General features: G+C 41.0%; 1 protein-coding gene across 41 annotated transcripts in view; it reads left to right on the top strand.

Annotated features, from left to right (window-relative positions):
* Positions 1 to 20,846, top strand: part of DAB1 (DAB1, reelin adaptor protein) — a 372,324-nt gene that overhangs the window by 319,106 nt on the left and 32,372 nt on the right. For 31 of the 41 annotated variants that reach the window (XM_040704475.2, XM_040704473.2, XM_015290926.4 and 28 more), the window contains 3 exons: positions 3,147 to 3,286; positions 4,704 to 4,802; positions 20,075 to 20,206. In XM_040704475.2, the coding sequence (XP_040560409.1) occupies positions 3,147 to 3,286; positions 4,704 to 4,802; positions 20,075 to 20,206 (371 nt within the window). Of the gene's footprint in view, positions 1 to 86; positions 211 to 3,146; positions 3,287 to 4,703; positions 4,803 to 20,074; positions 20,207 to 20,846 lie in introns of those variants that run through there. The other 10 variants (XM_040704468.1, XM_040704469.1, XM_040704461.1 and 7 more) reach the window with 1 other exon arrangement.

The following is a 20,846-nucleotide window of genomic DNA, read 5'->3' as shown; positions in this document are numbered from 1 at the left end:
GGTCTTGAAGATAATGAAGTGTAATCCATTTTAGAATGGGCTAATCATGTTGGTCATCTGATGAAGATCCCTTCCTGTACAGGGCATGGTGGGCAGCTGAGATGCACATGAGCTTCTCACGCACTGTGGCTTCAATAAGTGTGAGGGTCAGCATAGTCAAAAAAACAACCACCCTAAAATGGAAACGCAAGGAAATACACGTTTATGGAAGTAAGTACCTGTCATTGAACACATGTTCTAATTTTGCTCTAAATGGTTGTCTGATAGTGAAAGGTGGAAAGCTTTCTGGTGCAAACTGCAGCACCAAGATTTGGAAAGCCACTGTGAATGTGGATGGAGGAGATCTGGCCATACAGCGAGGAGAGCGACAAGTTGCAGATGGCTGGTTCATAGCAGAGGGCGGTGCGTATGTGCATCTCTAGGCTTTACGTGGGACATATGCTCAAGGGTTTTTATGGCTGAATTTGTAGTCTCTAGTAATTTGCAGTTTCCACCACAGTTTAAAATATCGACATCGTTTTCAGGTTGATGATTTTTCCAGTCATTTATCCTAAAAGCACTTTATCCTACTTAATCTGGGTCATAATTAACGTGGGGTTTGTGCGTAGGCAAACACAGCCATACGTTGTGTTTGAATGGGCTATTAATGTCATAGATTTACTTTCATTCTGAAAAATAGATCATAGGTTGGAAAAAGTATAAATGTTCAAATAACTGGGTGAATGCACGCTCGTTATCATGACTCAGGAAGCACTCTGCAGTGCTTACGTGCACACAGTCACAGAGATATTACTATTAGCTAACAGCTGCCTTCTGCTATAATGAAGATGTAAGGCTGAAAATTGTTGGCAAGAAAGCTGCTGGAATTGAATTTTATTTACTACGAATCAACAGGATATCTTTGCAAGTGTTGGAGACATACGGAAAAGTCCACTGTGATCGTTGTAGTTTGTCGTGTCTCCAGATGTTCTCCCTCCTGCCCAACATTGGGGGCTGAAGGAGGAAAGGGTTTTTTCATCAATTCTGGCTGGCAATGCCAACATCTGCCCTGGCGTTCCCCCGAGGCATGCTATTAACGTTACTTCAAGTTTCAGATTTATCATTTGTGCCTCATTTGTGGAGTTTTGCTTGTTTATTTTATTTAGTTATTTATTCGTCAAATACCATGTGAGAGCATGAAGTTTCAACCTGCTGTTTATTTCCTTCCGAGGGAGCAGGAGTGAAAATAAATCAAAGGAGACAGTTGGGTGGCCCCTGAACTAGCACAGCAACCCTCCTCAGCTGCCTTATTTTTAGGAATTATAAATAAGGCACAAAGACAATGCTCTGGGCATATCCTTGTCATTGAATGAAATGATATTTGTGTGCTCAAACACACTCAAAGACCTCAACATGCTTGAAATAGCTCTGCTTTTTTAACAAATATTTAGCCTGCTCTTAGGTCACGGCATGGACTATGCTGTGTGCTGGGTGGAGGAGAGACAAGGGAGGCTCTTTATTTGGAAGTATTCTTTCTTGGTAATTTATGCTATTTGTATTTTCCCATGGTAAGATGATAGAAATTTCAGTTCCATAGTTGTGAGCCAGGTTTGTTCATCCCTTTGGTGTGCATGTAATTCTAGCAAAGTTGACCTGCTGGCAAAGATTTTACAGTAGAGATGCAAAACAAAAGAGCTTTTTCCTCCAAACTTTGTTCTACTTATCAAAAACTATTTGTGCCAAAGCCGATATTATTTTTTTTTGTTCCTTTGAATAGTACTTTTTCTGTGCTTCAATCTGACTGTCCAGTTAAGAATAAGTTTGAAGAACATTTGGGGCTCAAATTCTCAAATGCAGTTGTCTAAAACTAGACTTAGCTATGGTTCTTTGATAGCTGTCTCTAGCTTCTTGTTTCTCTTTTACAATACCTAGAAGTACAAGGTGAACTCTATGGCTGAGGCTCCTAGCTGCCAACAGTATAAATTCATGCAAAATTGGTCTGTGTTTGAGCCAACTATTTGGTCACCTTGGATCCCTGGAGGCATTCAAGGCCAGGCTGGATGTGACTCTGGGCAGCCTGGTCTGGTGGTTGGTGACCCTACACATAGCAGGGAGGTTGAAACGGCCTGATCACTGTGGTCCTTCTCAATCCAGGCCATTCTATGATTCTATGACTGGGGGCCAAAAACGTCCAATTCTTCAGAATGTCTCAGTTCTGCTAACGTGTTTGTGCTGCGGGTGTTTGGCTTTACTGCTTGCTTGCTTGCAGTTATTTACAGCTCATTGCTGCTCAAAAATCCAAAGACAGCAGACAAAAATATCTTTAATCACGTTTAGGAAGACTGATTACACAAAATAACCCCCTCTGCAGGCACCTGCTGGGGATGAGGAACCAAATCTTGATAAGTGCTCATATTCCTACAGTCAAAATGTCTTTCATGCGTCGCTTTAGTGTCATGGTTGTGTACTCCGTCTGGTTTGCACATTGTAGTTTAAGTACACTGACCCTATCAGTGCTGTGCTTTATTAACCTGTGATTGCTTTTTTATTAAGAAACATCTCATGCCATTTTTTAGCTTCTCAGGTTGAGCATATGAGAGCCAGCACTGCTAGTGATGGCCCTTTGTATGTGTCTACCAATAGAAAGGATAGAACAGGGGCCTGGTATTTATTGTGTGAGCTTTAGAGCGGCAGTATTCTTTCAGGGAATAACATCATTTGTTTTTTTATTATTATTAAAATGATGTAGGATATAGCCTGAGTATTGCTGATACGGTTAGATAAGTTATAATGCGAGGGAATAGCAGCATGTTTCTGTTAGAATTTTGTCTGCAAAATGAAGTATTCTCAAGTGTATTGGGATTAAAACAACCCAGGAAGATCAGAAGTGTTCAGATTTGTGAGGTCTGATTCGGGCTTATCTCTTATTTCCTTAAACCTAATTTGTGTGCAAATTTTGTGCGGGAGGTTTTGTATGGCAACAATTCCACTGTGAATTGGTGTGAGGCAGTAAGGTCAAAAGGTTTTATTGAACTTGGACATTTCTTCTAATTTTATTCAAATGTTCGCATGGTGAGGTAGGAGCTGGATCTGATTTACTGCTTAATTGGGAGTTTTTATTCATTTGTTTGCCTGCAAATGTCACTGTTTCCCTTCTGTCTTTTCAGGTCAGGATCGCAGTGAAGCCACTTTAATAAAGAGGTTTAAAGGTGACGGTGTCCGATACAAAGCAAAGCTGATTGGGATCGATGAGGTTTCTGCCGCACGGGGAGACAAGTTATGCCAGGACTCCATGATGAAGCTCAAGGTGCAGTGCAACCTTCAGTGTTTAATGTTACAGAGGCGTGGGGAGAGCATTTCAGCCTGAACTTTCGCTCATTCTCCATTCGTGACACCAAGTCACGCTCTGGTTAATTATGTATTGAAATCAGTCAATTTTACATGAACTCTTGGCTGGTACTGCTTATCCCAGTTTAATTTTAATACATTGTCTCAAAGTTCAGTAGTTATTCATGATTGACACCACTGCAATTTGTGGACAAATTGCAAACAACACAACTGCAAATTGGGTGATTTTATTATGCAGAAGGAGAGGTGAAGGAATATAAAGAAGGATAATACATTGGAATGTTGTATATAATGGTGCTAATGAACTCCAGCCTTCCCTTTAACCATTACCTGCTGCTGGGGTGGGCAGGAAGGGGTGAGTAGTGGTGTGGGGTGTAGGGTTCAGAATAACATTTCCACACCTCCAAGATGCCAGAGAACTGTCTGTGTAGAGGTGAGGTTGTTCTGAGCAGTGTTGTGAGATGATGAAAACAGGGAAGGGAGCGTTAGAAGTTCATGTTGGAATGTAAGGCAGTATAGCAAGTTGGGAGTACCAGAAACCTAGTGTGTAACGGCAGGAGTTCTAAGGACAGGAATCATGTTAGGAATGTCTTTTGACAAGTCAGCTGGTCTCTTTTCTGTTCATGTCTGTGCAATGAAAACGATGACCTCTAGAAGGCCTAAAAACATTTTGAAATTGATGAGCATCATATGAGGGCTAAATATCTTTATTTGCTGTTTAATTTGCTTAACGTTTCATCTTATACACTGTTACTGATTCAGGCAGCAGGGCTCCCCGGAAGGTGGAAATGGGGTTTCTTTTATGGTTAGGAAGTGTAATGTATGAATTACGTATCAGCAAGTTCACTTACAAAGGAAAAGCCAGAGATCATGACCAAAACTAACCCGGTATGCCAGGGTTTTTTTACATTAGAGATGTAGTTCGATTCTTCTTCTCCAAAAAGCTCAGTTTTCTTACGCCAGGTAAGTGCGTACCCATGAAGTGAGCTTAAGTCGTGGGACTTTTTTCCCCCCTAATTGTTCATTGTGGGTTTTGTCGTTGTTGTTGCCTTAAAAAAAAAAAAAAAAAGAGAGAGAGAGAGAGAGAAAACAGAATGGCTTACAGCTGCAAGAAGTGCACTAGAAATGACCTTCAACTTTTAAGAAAACAAATTTCATGGAGGATTAGCTAATATAGGGATTGAAAGTGGGAGGACGTTTGCAATGATCTCTGGGCAGCATAAAAGGGATGTGGTACCCTTAGAAAAGGGAAAAGACCAAAAGTAAAGGGGTTCTGTTCCTGGAGAGCCTTTAAGTATTCTTGGGAAAGTGGCACCTGTCAGAAAACAAAACTAGGAGAATAATGAAACCAGCCCAAGTGTCCTTTGTTTTCATAGGGAATTGTTGCTGCGGCTCGTTCAAAAGGAGAGCATAAACAAAAAATCTTCTTAACAGTCTCCTTTGGTGGAATCAAGATCTTCGATGAAAAGACAGGGGTAAGTAAAATAGCCCGCAGTGGCACAGAATTGGATCTCTTCATGGATGTTCCTTTAAAAGCATTTCCTCGCTGGGCAGTAATATCTCACCGGTGTAGGCACACATAAAACATCTGACAAGCTTGATAAAGGGTTATCATATATCAGAACAAGCCATTAGATGACTGAGTTGTAAAGTGTAGCTTGGGGATGTGGTTTATTGTAAAACTTTGTCCTGGCTACTTCTGCAGAACAATTTACTTGAGTACATGAGTGCTCCTTATGTGCATCAACACTCACAGCTCTGAGGCCTGGAAGTGGCAGGGAGGGATTTGTTTTCCTTCTGCCAGATCCCAAAATTGCTTCTTGGAAATACCAGTGGTCCATTTGCAGGCTGGTAATGTCACCCATAAGAGTTTCCTCATACAGCGTGAGCCCAGCCACACCACTCCTCCAGGTGCTGCTTTAGGCTGCTCAGCAGCAGAGGGCAAATGACTTCTGAGAGTCTTTTGACAAAGGGTTAGGGTTGAGGTTGGCTTGGACTGAGCCACATGTGACATGGGAAAGGGAGCTGTGGGCAAACCCAGGTGAGTGAAGCTTGTTTTCCCAATGGAAAAGACAAAGAGGAAGGGCAGCAAGAGCTTCAGAATAATTGGGGTTCACAGAATAATTTGAGTTGGCGGGGACCCTTTCCCTCATCTGTTTTATGTCCAGCAGGCCATGTGAGTTACCATTGTGTCTTGGCTAACAATACACAAAAATACAGTGCAGCCACTGCTGCTGCAGGTTACAACTATCCCATGGTTCAGATTACAGTTGTTCTTAGCTTCCGCGTCAGTAACCCAGGCAAGATATCTATGAAATCTATGATTCTATGATATTCCTGTTAGCAGCAACATCAGTCTTTAGTTAGATATGCAGTAAATATGAGAATTGGTGTATTTTAAACATAACTGGTAGAAAAAATGTGTATATTTTATGGGATCCAAGGTACACGGTGTCTTTTACTTTGAGGATGCACTTTGAGGCTGCCAAGCAGCCACTTCCCTAGCAGCACTGGGTCAATGCAGACTACCCTATCTGGTGCAGTTTTTGCCACAGAATTAACATGTTTGGTTATTTTTAAACTGCTTTGAAAGAAGAAAGCTAAGCAAAACATTATACTACTTAGATATAAAGACACAACACACAAACTGTTTTAATCCTAATTAAGAGGATTTTTATAGCAGTTTAAGCTCTGCCTTGAATTTTAAAAGGCTCTTGATTTAATCTTTTGAAAGATTAACTATTTAACACGATGCCAGAAATAAAACCCTACTGATGATAGATGAAATTATCTTTGCCAGTTAATTTATATTATTAGAAAATCAATGTCATTGAGCTCACTGATACATAATATGAGTAGTTAGGAATGAAGAGCTCGTTTGGAATGTGCTGTGTACTGCATGTGTAAAGTAATCATACAAAAGCAGTGTTTAAGAGAACATTGCTGAGATTATAGCCTGTGTCTAGAAGATAGGAAGTGCCAAAATTGGGGCTGGCAGAGCAGTCATGGTAGAGTCCTCCAGCATGTAGACATTACCATAGTATTTAACGACATAATGGCATACCTTCTTTTGACTTTTGTCAGAGAATACCAGCTTCATTCAGTGCATGGAACAAAGTTTTCACTCTACAAACAATATATCACTATTTTGTTTTCTTTTTCTCTTGTGTGCCTCACCACACCCCATGCAAAGGGCAATAAGGCAGCAGTTACTTTCCTTTTAGTCTTCTCTTAGGAACATGAAAAAGAAGAACGAGGCAGACCTGTCCTGTGGCACTTATCTCTGAGTGTTTCACAAATGTTGGATTTATTTTCATAAAAGTGGCACTGAGAAAAAGGGATGCATTTAGAAATAAAGCTGTCATTCAGCCAAACTGCCTCTCCTGCAGCATTCCTGCTCGCTCACATCTGCAACGAGTGAGGTGGGGACATGACAAGTCTCCTTCGAAGGTTTCATAACTTTGACACCCTATACTCTAAATCTGACATAACTATATCATCCTCATAGCAGCGCTGTCACTCACTCACTGAGGCATAGACGGAAAGCTTTAAATCCACCTTCCAGATGTCTGCCCCTGAGCTGCCGGAGTGATGTACGGGACTATTGGGTTGTCACTCTTGAAATAGTACTGTGACAGAGGGATGTGGGGTGCTTTCTCCAGCAGGCTTAACGTGGCTTTTTGAAAGCAGGAGCATCGTGCTTTCTGTTTCCAAGCTTTTAAAGCTGGCTTGCATGGACTTCTTTGCCAGATCCTCACAGTCACCATACCATCAGCTTTATCCCCAGACAAAATAAGTTCAATGCAATTTGGCAGCGTGGGGCACTGATAATCCCATTCTCAATGTGGAAGTGAAAGGGAGAATCTCCAGCAAGTGAAGCTAGACATGTATGTTTGTTCCCCTGGGAAAGAAGGGACAGAGGACTGCAAAAAGGTCACAGTTTGTGCTCATAGATCTGATGGCCACATAATAGTTGGTAAAGTTTGGAGTCCGATGTTGAGATTTGTGCAACAGGGAATAAAATATGCCCTTATTATGTAACAGCCTGGGTAATCTTGCATTTGCTTTCTCCTTTCACTGCCCTCCAACCCCCTGCCAAGGTTTCCTCCCTCAGTTGTGTTTTTCTGAAATTTTGGGATTCCCAGAATGCTGTTTTGGGCCATAGTGCTCACTTACTGTTTGTTTAGAAGGGCTGCCTACCTCTCTAGGATGCCCTTTCCAGCTTTTATCATTAGCTATTGGTGTCATGTCTGCCACAATGGCTGTCTGATGAGATATGAAAGAGAGAAAAATATTCTGAAAAAAATACAGGCTTCTCTATGTTCAGTATCTTGTGTGCTACTATTGGATTTTAATTTATCACAATAAAAAATCAATTTGTAGCTCAAAACTAGCAAATTTTTAAAAATTGGCAATGTCATAGCTGACTTCATACAGATGACTTAGGAGAATTGCTCCATAATTCATTACAGATGAAGGGCTGTAGTCGGGCTGTTCCTGAAAATCATAAGCATGATTTTCTTCTCCTGCACTTTATAGCTTTAATGGGTTCCAGACCCAATATTCATCAAAAACTATTGATTTTAATCATACCATTTTTCCAGCCATCAGGAATTCTGCCCTTTGAGTAAATTTATCCATGAAGGAGGTTAGGTTGAAAATGGAATAATATTTGGGAAGATTTTATCTCAGAAGGCTACAAGGAGGATTTGCTGTGAGTTTGCACCGTAGACATGAGACAATGTAATGCATCTTCAGCACTGTGAAAGCAACAAAATCCCTGACTCCACATAGCAGGATATGCAAATTTTTTAAAGGACCATCATTGTTCATTAGCTATTTATGAGTATTATTTTGTTAATCACACACATCAGGCTATCTCGCTGTGATAGCTTAGTAATGCTTCATTAGACACGCATGACTAATACGGTCTCCGTAAAGAGGCTGTAATTGTCTCATTGTTTATTAATGTTACAATAAGTCTTTGTTTACTGTAGGTTACTTTCCAAAATGTGTTTAAAAACAATACTTTAATTGTATAAAATAGTAAGGAAACCGTTTTCTTGTAAATTCATGTAACGAGGTGTACTTTTAACTTCATGCTCTAATTGCAAAATCCTGTTGATGTTAATAGAAAGCCCAGACACTGTGAAAGAGAAGCATGACAAAGGCAAAAATACACTGTTAGGCTTTAAGTCAGGAATTATTTCTGTTAAAGTAAAATTCTGTGTCAGCTCAGGAGTAGACAGACTACCTGAATACATTGCAATATATATCTCTATACAAACTATTATTACAGATGTAATACCCAGATTCTTCTGTCATCCAGACTGTAACCCAATCTATTAAGATGCCAACCATTTCACCCACTTTGCTTATTTGGTCATGTGTAGCACCCAAACAGTGAGTTTCATTTTCATGTTCTCTTATGCACTTTGGAGAGGTTACTTGTTCAGTGACACTGACCCATATCTTTATGAAGATACAGGGCTTGGGCACAGCCTGTGTCGTAAAATTCCTGTGTTACAATGCTGCAAAGAAGTGTTGCAGCGTGGTGCTCATGTTTTATGAATTTAATCCATAGACATTTTCTTCAGGCTGTCAGTATGAAGCTGAGAAAGGAAAATGGTGTATATATATATATCGTGTTGGCCATCTACTCTCACTCTTCTTCCTGCTGGCCTCAGATAGTTCTCTTCTGGTGAGTTTAGGTTACGGCTGTGACATGACCCAATCACGGGTTCAGATTTCTACATCTTGCCCATCTTCCTGACCTTTTAAGCTCTCTTGACCTTCTACTGCACAGGCTTTTTAAGGTTGTTGCTGAGGCTTCTGTAAATCATTTTCCAGGTTGATCAGAGGCTATGGCAGTTTTGTGCTGATAACCCCAGTATCAGGTACTCTTCTCCATTTGATGAGGATGACAGTTTTAATTATGCCGATAGATTGCTAACAGGACAACTAAAGTTGGCTGAAAGAAAATTTTAGCAAGATGAAGATTCTCACTGTTAGCTGAAGATACCTCATTTAAAATGTACTAAAGGTACTTCTTGACTTTACTGGAAATCTGTTGGTACTGGCATCTTTGGCCAGAAATTGAGGTATGATTATGGATCTCTAATTACTCCTTGAAGCACATGTGCTGGAGCAGATGAAATGTCAAACTGTCAAGCCTCTCTCACTGAGCATCTCTGAATATTTAAAAATAGAAATAAAGGAAGAAATTCTTTTTATCTGCTTCCTACTCGCTCTGCAGTGAGCTGCAGTGATGGTAATGATTAGTTCATCAGATTCTTGTGTTTGCTGGAGCACGGTGATGTGCAGAAAGTTGTGAAGGTCCGCTGCTGGAGCCCTCTCTGGATCCAGGACAGAACCAGGATTAGCTTTCATCCCTTATATTTCTTTAAAATTGGTCTTCCCAAAGTCCCTCAGGCCTCTCTGTGGCTGATCGCATTGGCATTGTGTTGAAGTCCTTCCTCCTGGCCTCCATGTCTCTCACCTTTGAATTCTAATCCTGTGCTTCTAATTTCACTCTGCGTCCTGCAGTTTTCATCTGGTATTCCCTGCACTCTGTCCTTGATCCCTTTTTTCCATCCTGCTGTTTTTTTATCAATATTATTTCCTTTGCAAATAGAAATGTGGTCATTGTGTCATGCCAAGTGATGCCAATACTGAAAGTTGACCTGCCTTCCACCCCTCTCCTCATACGTTTACCCATCAGTTCAAGCCTAGCAGGGCTGAAACAGGCATTTTAATCCCGACTCCCAGAGATCTCCCACTGACCTCCTTTCTGAGTGCTGAGGAAAACATCAGCACCATTTATTATTCAGCCTGTAAGCTCCACAGCCTTTTTGTCTCAACCTTGTTTTCAATTGCCACATCGAGGGTAACTCCAGATCTTACAGATTGCTTGTAACTGCTCGGAAATACAGCACTTACTGTCATGCTTTCTGTTAAAACACAGTTCTGCCTCTCTTCATCTTATGTCTCAATTGTTATCTTTTTCTCTGTCCTTGACAATTGACTTTTATTTTTGAAATCCATCGTGACTACCAAGATTGCTGCCCCAGCTTATTCTTTTGATCATGTCACGGTTCTCTTTGCATTCCTAGGCTGAATCTGCCTGCTTTGTTTTATCAACCCCTAGCCTGTCTGTGTTTGCTTCCAGGCTCTCAATGGCTCCCTTTAGTCCTCATCCCCTTCCAAGGAGCCACTCTACAGAGCCAACTTTCATCGGTCATTTATTCAGTTCTCAAATAAACAACTCTGAGTCTCTTCCCATCCTACCCATCGTACTTGGGGCAATTCTCTGTAGATATCCACGCTGTACTCCCTGATATTATTTCAAATCTCTCCTTAAACCACTCCTGTGCTAGTAACTCACTCAACTCAGTGTTGCTGAGCCTGCTGTTATCCTGTTGACCAAAGTCGTGTATGTATGCTTGGAAGTCTGGCTACTTGAGTCTGGTTGCCTCACAGTTTCCTTTCTATGTGTAAATATGAATGTTAGACATGGCGTTTATTGTTTTACATGTGATAAATAAAACTAATTAGGAAATAGTAGAGTAGGGAACTTCAAAACCTGGCATATTGTTCTTATAATGTATTTGTAGTCCTGTGATAGTTTAAAAGGGAAACAGTAGTATATTTTGTAAATGTTTGACAGTTAGCAAAATGTAAATGTCAAAAGAGCCTACTTCTACAATTACATCTCTTAGTGACTATTGTAATTCATTTCTTATTGGCCTTCCCAACCGTGCCCTAGGCAGTTTAGAAAGTTTAGAGTGCTCCAAAGGGATTTTTAATAGCCACAAGCTCATGGAGATGTATTTTCTACGCACACACTTTGCCATGAAAGCCTTAAATGTAAGACAGTTTCATCACAGTGAAAAAAAGAACCTCAAAGACAAAACTCAGGTGTAATTTTGCACATGGATACATCTGAGTGTTTTGAGGTTTGAATATTGTCTTTGCAATGCTCTGATCCACAGCTGAGTTTAGACTTCTTGTCATGGATGTCCATAAGAATTGCCTTGTAATGTATTAACACTAACTGGCATGAAGATAAAATAAAGCTATTCTAGGCATTTAATCCAAACTGAAATAATTTGTGGGAATTTGTTGTAGCTGTATTTTTCAGTATGAAAAAATAAATACTTGATTGCTTTCAAAAAGGCAGAAAATTAGATTTTATGACTTAGTGGTGGTCTCATTTGGCTATATGTGACCTCCTGTTGTTTAAGCCAAGTGTCCAGAAGTAGATTAAAAGAAGGGAGGGACTTCTGTGTGCTCTGTGTGTTATGGGGTGTGGGGAACCTCACTGTATGTGTATCCCCAATAGCCAGCTGCATTGCATTGCGTATGGGGGTGGATATCTGTCTATAGAGCTGTTGTGGTAGAAGTTACTATGTAAACACTTCCAATGTAATCTGTTTTTAATGTTTTATTATGCTTAAAAAGAACTTCAAGTGAATTTTACTAAAACTTTTGAGTCAGCAAAAAACCTTTTGTTCTCATGGATCCTATTACATAGTAGAGCTCTATTGCATCCTCCCACTGACATATTATTCCATAGCAAAAAAACTCAGAAGTATGGAGTTACATATATTATTGGGGTTTTTTTGCATGTGATATCAATAACCTTCTTTAATTCAGATAAACTGAGATATAAAAGTCACAAGGTATCCTCACTGATACAACTACATTATTTTTTTCCAGCTGCAATGTCGGTAGAAAACAAACCAAAATGCATTTGCCTGAGGAGGATTGCTTGCAAGTACTGTTTGGTTTTTTTTAAGCCAGGTTAATGCATTACACACCAGAAAAAATTGCAGGCACATTTTCAGTACATGCAGAATTATAATGGCGGAATTCAAACCACTCAGTGGAGGATTTAGCAAGAGAAATGCTGACATAATAACAGGGCAGGCTGCTGGGATGCACTGCAACTTCCCTGAGAGCGCTGGGGGACCTCCAGCGGGTGCCATAACAGAAAGTCCCATCTCCCTTTGAAATCCTGTGTTCCTTCCCCTTCGAGGTGGCTGGGAAGCATTACACCCCAGGTGTGCTGGTGATTTTTCTTCCTATTCTGTGCATTTTATCTGGTAGGCTGCTCTGCAATTTTCTGTTTGCCCCGGTAATAGCAATGCTACCAGTGATGCTCCTGAATTTCTGCACTAACTTGCAGGTTGTTTAACCTCTCCTATGGGCTGCTGTCAAATGCATGGGAGACAGATGGCCTTAGCTGTCAGCGTAATGGGATAGGAAGCTACAGGAAGGTTTACTTTTAAAGTTAGCTCGAGTTTTCAAGATGATAGTAATAGATGGCTATTGGCAATAAAATCAGTGGATAATGTTCTGCCCTCAGGATCACACTGTGTTTACAGGAAAGGCAGCAAGAGCTTTGTTCAGTCTGACAGTCAAGGGGACAGGTAAATGCTTTCCATCTTCTGGGTTATGTAGGATGCTGCTATTTGTCAGCAGTGACCAAACATACATACCTGGCTTTTGTTCTTTTTTACCCTTTATGGTTCCCATCCTAATTCTGCATCATTGTACTCCCAGCAAAGCAAGCTGCTACATTCCTGCAGATTTTGAAGGGAATGTTGTTGAGGGCTTTGAAATTTCAAGACAATGAGAAGCATTTGGAAGAATTTTGATGTGTACAGTATGTGAGAATGTGACCTGTGCATGCACAGGGCTTAGTGCTGGGCAGCACAGAGAATGAAGGCATGAGGAGGTTTGGTTTGGGTTAGGAGATGGGAAGCAGGTGACACGTGTGCACAGAAGTTACGGGGAAGAAGTGAAAGGCAATAGAGAGAAAAGCAGGGGGAGGGGAGCCATGCTCTATGCTGGGCCAAGGCTGAGTGCAGTCTGTTAAACCCAAGTTTGCTTTTGAAGATTTCAGCTGGGAGAAGGCTTTGCAGGACAACAAACAGGGAAGAAACAGACCTAGGCATGGAAATGTGCAAGCGGGTGCTTGGGGCACTCATTTGAATGGTGCCAGGCAGAACTAGTAAAATGCTCTACTGTTTGAATTGAAACTTAGAATTCTTGTAACACGATGGGCTCAGCACTGCTGAGTGTGACTCCAGAAATTCCTGCTTCTGGATATTGCAGGAAAAATAACCCCAAATCAAGCCAAAGGTTACTTGAAATTTCTTTGTTCTTTTTTAGAGTCTCTTGGAGGTTTGCCTTTTAGATTTTATTTCATTTTTATCTTCAGGGCTCCAGTAATACACACATTCATGCTGAGGATGTTTTATATCCTTGCTTAAGTGCCTGTTATGGGACCTGAACAAAACGAAGGATTGGCACATTTATGGGATTATCTGAAGTTGGTTTATTCCTGCAGTTGTAACTCCTGGAAAAAAGGTATCCTCTGTTTTGCTGTAGGAAGATTGAGTATAAAACAGCATGAAGTGTCTGAATGATTCTTATGAGCAGGGTAGGTGAGTAATGGTACTGTTTCTGAATTCCAAAGATTGTAGCTCTACAGCCAAACATGCTGGCCACTAAAAGTTTAAGCCACAAGAAATGAAGAGTGGAGCCAAATTAACTTTGTCTAGTTCTGTACTGAGCCATTTGAAACCAATCTGTGCGAAATGCAGGTGGGATTTCTTGTTTGTATGCTTTGATTTATTTCTGATTATGAAATAGTTTTCGTATTGAAAGACACAAAACATTGAGTCTTGTGATCTTCTCAACTTCATTTCTATTCGTTCAGGAACATGACATTATACGTAGTTCATGAGTTCATAGAGTTGTTTCCTATTCTCATTCCTCTGCACACACATGCTTTCTGTCATTCTTCTTTAAAGTCTTACTAAATTGGTGTGACGTTACAAAAGTAGACTTATGGTTGAAGAAAGTTGCTGTTTGATGGCTTTCCAATACAACTTGAATTTTAGTACTGCCAATATTAGTGGGATTTTTGTGGTTGTAAGCTCTCCATTATAGAGTTTGTGTGACAAATCTTGAACATCTGGGGCTAGTTTTCAGCAATGATCTTTTCAAATCATGGGCTCATGACACGTTCTCGAGCAGAGAGCAGGTCATAATGCTAACTAAATCTGAAGAACTTTAGACCTGAGGCAGTTAAGGCCAAAAAATATCTCCAAAGCTACTGGAAGTTGTATGAAAAAAAAGTATTGTGCTGTTCATATAAATCAAAAGCCTTTCAGAAGGTGAAGGATGTTGGTGCGAAGGAACAAAAGAACTTTGTAAAAGTAGAGGTCTCTCAGAAGGGATTCACAGGCTGTAAAGATGAATGTGGTAGAAATACTGGGAGGCTCAGTAGTATTGGAGCAAGCTGACTGTCTTATTACTAAATATCATGCTCCCTCAAATTCAAGATTTAATCAATAACAACCTTATGAACTTCAGAGTGTAGCAGGAAAGAACACAAGGCATGGTCAGAGGTGCTGTGCTTAGCCTGTGTGCCAGCTTTGGCTTGGGAATGGAGAGGCAAAGCTGGTGTATTTATGGCTATTTTGATCAACTAAGTGTTTTTTTTTCCATACGGTAATGAGTTGGGTGCTAACAGAGAATACAATCAGACAGATGTGTTACAGCCTTGGAAACGCAGCAGTGGCTATGGGACCAGCTGCCATCTAAAGAATGAAGTAATCTTGCAATAAACAAGAATTTTTACTTGGATACCACACTGAAATAGTGAAAAGGAAGGGTAAAGCAGCATGTTACAGTATGTAGATTGTATCAAGCAGTTGAGGTGTAGGTGCATACTGCATTACTGAGCTGACCGGCCCAAAGGAGATGTTGACTTTGGTATTAGGGATTGGGTTTGCTGTTTCTTGGTATCCCTGTGCAAATCCTTCTTTGTTGTAGAAAATAATACAAGACTCATGGGATGTCCAGCAGCACAGATTTAGTGTAGCACATTTGTTTTTCAAAAGCTCTACAGAAATGTTTCCTTGCCCTTTAGGATTTTCTTTGTCTTAAAACAATATTTGCAAGTGCATGTTTTAAATGTAGCTGGGGATTAATAGTAATTGGACAAGGGCTTTAGATTTAGCTAGCGAGTTTCACTCCTGGTACAATAAGAAATTGAAAAGCTTTTGACGTGAAGATACATATTTGGCCGTGTATGCATTCCAGTTTTGTTTTGTTCCTTTCCTAAGTTCATACATCTAATAAATGAATCTTCTGCATGAGCAACTTAGCATTTGCTTTTGAACACAATGAACAATAACTAAATTCATATCTGGTCTTTGTCAGGCATTATTACAAATTATGAGAGCCAGACAGATGTTTATTGCCTTAGTGGTGTTCTCTTTCACAAATTAGGCTCTTGGAATATCCAACTCTCTCAATATTGTAGATCCATTCATCACAATTAGACTGCTGTGCTGGCAAAGTTAAGTCCTGCTAACTTAATTGACTAACTAGTGTATGCTGTGGATGTGGAGTGAGGACAACTCCAGGCAATTTCTGAGCATTCTGGCCTGGGTGTATTGCAGAAAACACAAAAAGGGCATCCACATTTGCTCTCTCTAAGAATCTTCTACTTCCCTACAGGCAATTGCAGGATACTTTTTGTTAGGCAAAGGAAATGATAAGGCTTAGTTCAGATTTCACAGGAGAACAAAGCACCCTTTTATGTCATCCTCCTGAGGCTGACCAACCAGGTTGTTGCCTTGGGTACCTTCACCAAGTTCTTGCTCTTGTATGGGCTAGTAGTTGTATGGGCTAATAGTGACTAAAAACATCTGCCAAGTGAAGGAAGAAGAGACCACAGCAGCAGCACTGTGATTTACAGCAGCCTATTGCCAACTGGGAAATAAGCAGTAATGACAGATTCACAAGGGAAAAGCTAGACTCAGACTGCTTGGGTCTGGCTACCAAGGGCAGCAACCTGCAAGTTCTGCCTCCGTGTTGTTGCTTTGGCAACTCTCACAGCATTGGTGAAATGTTTTTATACTGCATGTCGATACAAAGCTAGCATTTCTGGGTGCAATGAGATGCAATTCATCTCAGAAGTGCTCGCATGTTTTACAATTCATTGTTTTCACTTAATGTGTTGCAGTATATCGTGGTAAATGTGCTATTACACTTCTAGCTTGCTAAGCTTCTTGTTAAGGCATCGCTGTAATTTTCCTTGTTAGATTCAGGTTTTAGTGTTTGTTCGGTTGTCTTCCTAAAGGTATAGGATGTGTTTTCTTAAAACGCATCTGAGCAGACACTTTGTGAATTGGAGCTTGGGCGAGGTAAACAGCAGCATAACCAAAACTAAGGTCTGTGAAGTTATTTTATTATGAATGTTGCAGTTTGGGGAGCTTGATGTGGCACGCAAAGTATACTATTGTTTATTCAGACGGCTGAGAAGTGGATAGATGGGAATGGAATCATAGAATCACAGAATACCTTGGTTTGGAATAGACCTTAAAGACCATCCAGCTCCTGAGCTGGTTGCCTCCCACCAGATCAGGCTGCCCAGGGCCCCATCCAACCTGGCCTTAAGCACATCCAGGGATGAAGTATCCACAGCTTCTTTGGGCAAATGCAGAGGATGCTTGCACCATGGCTGTCCACATCCCGGCATTGGTAAATCCTAAGGCTCCTCATTTAGTATTTCAAGGTTGACGCTTTACAGCTCAGATCCCTGTGAAATTTGTCCTTCTGGGCACACCGTTACGTGCTGCATGCTTCCTGCATTCGGTGGGGCAGTGTGTGCAGGAGGCTTTGCAGCTCACAGGGTATTTTTTGTTGTGGCTCTTAACAGTGTGCCCCAGGCTTCACTAAATAGACAACCTCATTATAATAGGAATAGCGATAGTAAAACAGTGACTTTCTCATGCCATCTAACTCACATATTTGACATGATTGCTGGGCCCTCCAAGTACTTAATTGATTGACTTAATTGATTTAGTGGCACTGGAGGCTACGGCATGGAAATAAAGGGACAAGATGAGGATAAGGGGTGAAAAAATTTATGATAGGTGCCAAGCAGCCTGGGGGAAATTAGAAATGCTACAGATCTCAGAAGTAGCTAAATCAATTCCATGTGATGTGCAGGGAGGGGTGGGGGGGAGAGAAGAAGCAGGAGATGGATTGGCAAAGGGGAGAGAAAATACTCTTGGGCTGCAGGGACCAGGGCAAGCTCAAGGGGCTGATGTGTTAGGGATGGTGCCTGTGGTGGCTGCCCATATTGCTGCCTAGGAAGTATTTCAGACTTCCTTCTTTAACAGCAAGAAATGGCATCCGAACATATGAATAAAATGTAATATAGACACCAGGTTTAGCCTGAAGAGAACAACTGTTGCAGCACATGACTGAGTTAGCTGATACGAGGCTTTGCCAGTGCTTGCATTTTAAGATCATAAATGTTTTCAATAGTGACTAAAGTCACACGAGACCTAAAATAATTTGGAAGCTGTGTACAGTGAATTTATTTAACAACTGAAGCTTAATTGTTAAATTACTTTCTAATCTGCGCAATATTTAATTGACTGTATTGAACCGCGGTACAATTTAAGTCTTCTCTGTAATGTGTTCTGCCGTACTGCAGCCCTCCACCAATCCCACACCTCACTGAAGGCGTGCTAAACGGCTCATAGCAGCACTCAGCAAAGGTGCCATAAAGACATCAAATAGTTTGTGATGGACTCCACCAGCATGTGCATATGGGGGTGTCATAAACATCCCTGAGCTATGAAATGCTCCTTTATAGGCTCTTGACCCACTAGAGACAGGATTAAGTAGTGGTAAAACCCTAAAGACAAAAGAACCAGAGGAGCTGGGGAGGGAGAGGCGTTACAAAAATGATGCAGTCCTGACCTGGTGTTTTACAGTGGTGAGTCTGTACCAACTGCAGTGGATGTCATTCCTGCTTAATGACGAGCAAAGAATCAGACACTCGTAAAATAATATTTGGAAGAAAGTGCTGGAAAATGTAAAAAGGACACAGTCCATGAATCAAGCTCTGAATGCACAGATTCCAAGGAGTGCTTGTACCTTCATTGTGGTACCGATGTGCATGCAACGTTACGTTTTATGTGTATATTCCAACCCAGTATCCCTCAAACAAATAGAAAACTCTGCATGCTCCATACAGTGAAGCAGGGTGATGTTGCAGTCACCTTTACTTAATTTGTACAGTATATGAGCTATCATAACCATTACAAGTGTAACAATTTTCCAATAGTTAATGAGGGTTCCCGAATAAATTGGAGTGTCTCCATCTGCTGTCTTACTTTGTGGGTGATCTTTTTCCATGGTAGAATGGTCTTCAAATTTAATTCCACGAGGAAGGAATCTGATCACAGTTTAATTTCAGTGCAAAACACTGTCTCGCAATCAATAAAGCAATGTCAAAGAACTTAGATTTAATAGGAGCCGTTCCCTTGTCATATGCAGAATAGAGAGATGGGACCATTTCATTTCATTGTAACAGATAGAATGCAAGCGTGCTTTCAGAGGAGCCTAATAAATCAATACCAGTGTATTATCTAAGGAAGATCCCATCATTAATTTTGAACACATAACATGTTGTTAAAGTTTGGAGCACACCTTCAGCTTAGCCACGTTCAGTCCAAAGTCAGCATCAGTGCTTCCATTTCCCTAAGAACAAGCAGTCTCAATCTCGGGAAGTTAGGAGGAATGAAAGTGACGTGTGTCCAGTCTGCTGTTTTATATATAGTCAGCTTCCTCTTATGTGCTGCCTTCCCATTGAAACTCCCATTCCTGTTCTGCGGGAGCCACATTACCTGTCACTGCCTTGCACACACGTGGCCCTTTCTCCTCCATACGCACATATCCTCTCTGGTTTTGAATTCTAAAATATTCTTTAAGCTCTAAAAATAACAGGTTGTTTAGAGATTGCCTGGATACCACGCTGCTTCTCAAAATGTGCTTTTCTCCCAGCCAGCAGGAATCTGGACCTCAAAAGAATTCTCTGCGAGGTTTTGCCTGCTCTCAGACATAGCGTTATCCCTGGATTAGGAGGGAGCAGGGCGATGCATCAGAGGGTAGGAATTCAAACTAATAGGTCGGGTTAGAGAAGCTTTTCAAGGACGTTATTCTGAGTAGAACTGCTTCAACGTTACTTTGGTAATGAAATGGTAATTATATCAGAGTGAGAAGGGTGCTAGTACGCAGTGTTGCTGTCTGGCCACAACACACTTCATAGGATCATAGAATCATTAAGGCTGGAAAAGTGCACTAAGATCATCTGGTCCAGCCATTGATCCATCACCACCAGGCTTACTGTGCTTTTTTGGAGCTCTTTTACTGCTATAAGTGAAACCTCACCTGCTGCTTAGAGCTGTAGAGATAAAGAGACCCTGCTGTCGATTTGCAGAGATTGGATCTTTCACCCCTCATCCTGGAGCCTGTCTTCAGAGCTGCCCTGTGGGAAGCTACAAGTAGCTTCTGTGCTCTCTTCCTATTCCTACCACTAGGGATTCTGTACCTACGATGCTGTTTACTTTCTAATTAGGTAGTGATATGTGTTAATTGAATTATATCTCACCAGAAGATACAAGGGAAAATATTCAGTTGATGCTTTTTTGTTAAGTTATTAAAAATAAGTCACATTTGGCCAGATTTTGAAAAGGGAATAGGCATAAATAGTTCAGATGTTAATTGATTTTGACACCAGGGAATGCCTGCATTTTTAATTCCATAGGTGCATTGAGATCCAGGTGAAGCACCGATGGAAGGAAACGATACAGATTTAATGGAACGTTTTGATGGGTATTTCTTGCTGTGTTTTCTTCTTTTTTAAAAGCTACTACAGCACCACCACGCAGTTCATGAGATATCGTACATTGCAAAGGATATCACAGACCACCGGGCGTTTGGATATGTGTGTGGAAAGGAGGGAAATCATCGATTTGTGGCAATAAAAACAGCCCAGGCAGTAAGTATCAGATTACTGTCATTTTCTTCACCGTAGTTCATAGAATTATATCACAGAATCATAGAATGGCCTGGGCTGAAAAGGACCTCAAAGATCATCTGGTTTCAACCCTGTGCTATGTGCAGGGTGGCCAACCACCAGACCAGGCTGCCAGAGCCACATCTGGCCTGGCCTTGAATGCCTCCAGGGATGGGGCATTCACAGCCTTCTTCCATAACCTGTTCCATTGTGAAAAACTTCCTCCTAATATCTAACCTAAACCTCTCCTATCTCAGTTTAAAATCATTCCCCCTTGTCCTGTCACTATCCACTCTCGTAAACAGCCGTTCCCCCTCCTGTTCATATGCTCCCTACAGGTACTGGAAGGCCACAATGAGGTCTCCCCAGAGCCTTCTCTTCTCCAAGCTAAACAAGCCCAGTTCCCTCAACCTTTCCTCATACGAGAGGTGCTCCAGCCCTCTGATCATCTTAGTGGCCCTCCTCTGGACCTGTTCCAAGAGCTCATTTGAAAGGCTGTGTTCATAAGAAGCTGTTCAAGAGGCCCATCTTGTATTCATAATGTGTTTAGAGTCTGTTTAGATATTCTTAAATGGCAAATTAATGAAACTAACTTGGGAAAAAAAAAAAAGAATATATTTCG

Source organism: Gallus gallus, chromosome 8 (assembly GCF_016699485.2).
Source record: "Gallus gallus isolate bGalGal1 chromosome 8, bGalGal1.mat.broiler.GRCg7b, whole genome shotgun sequence".
NCBI lineage: Eukaryota > Metazoa > Chordata > Aves > Galliformes > Phasianidae > Gallus > Gallus gallus.
The sequence above is the reverse complement of the archived record's forward strand: the minus strand, read 5'-3'. Positions and strand labels throughout refer to the sequence as shown.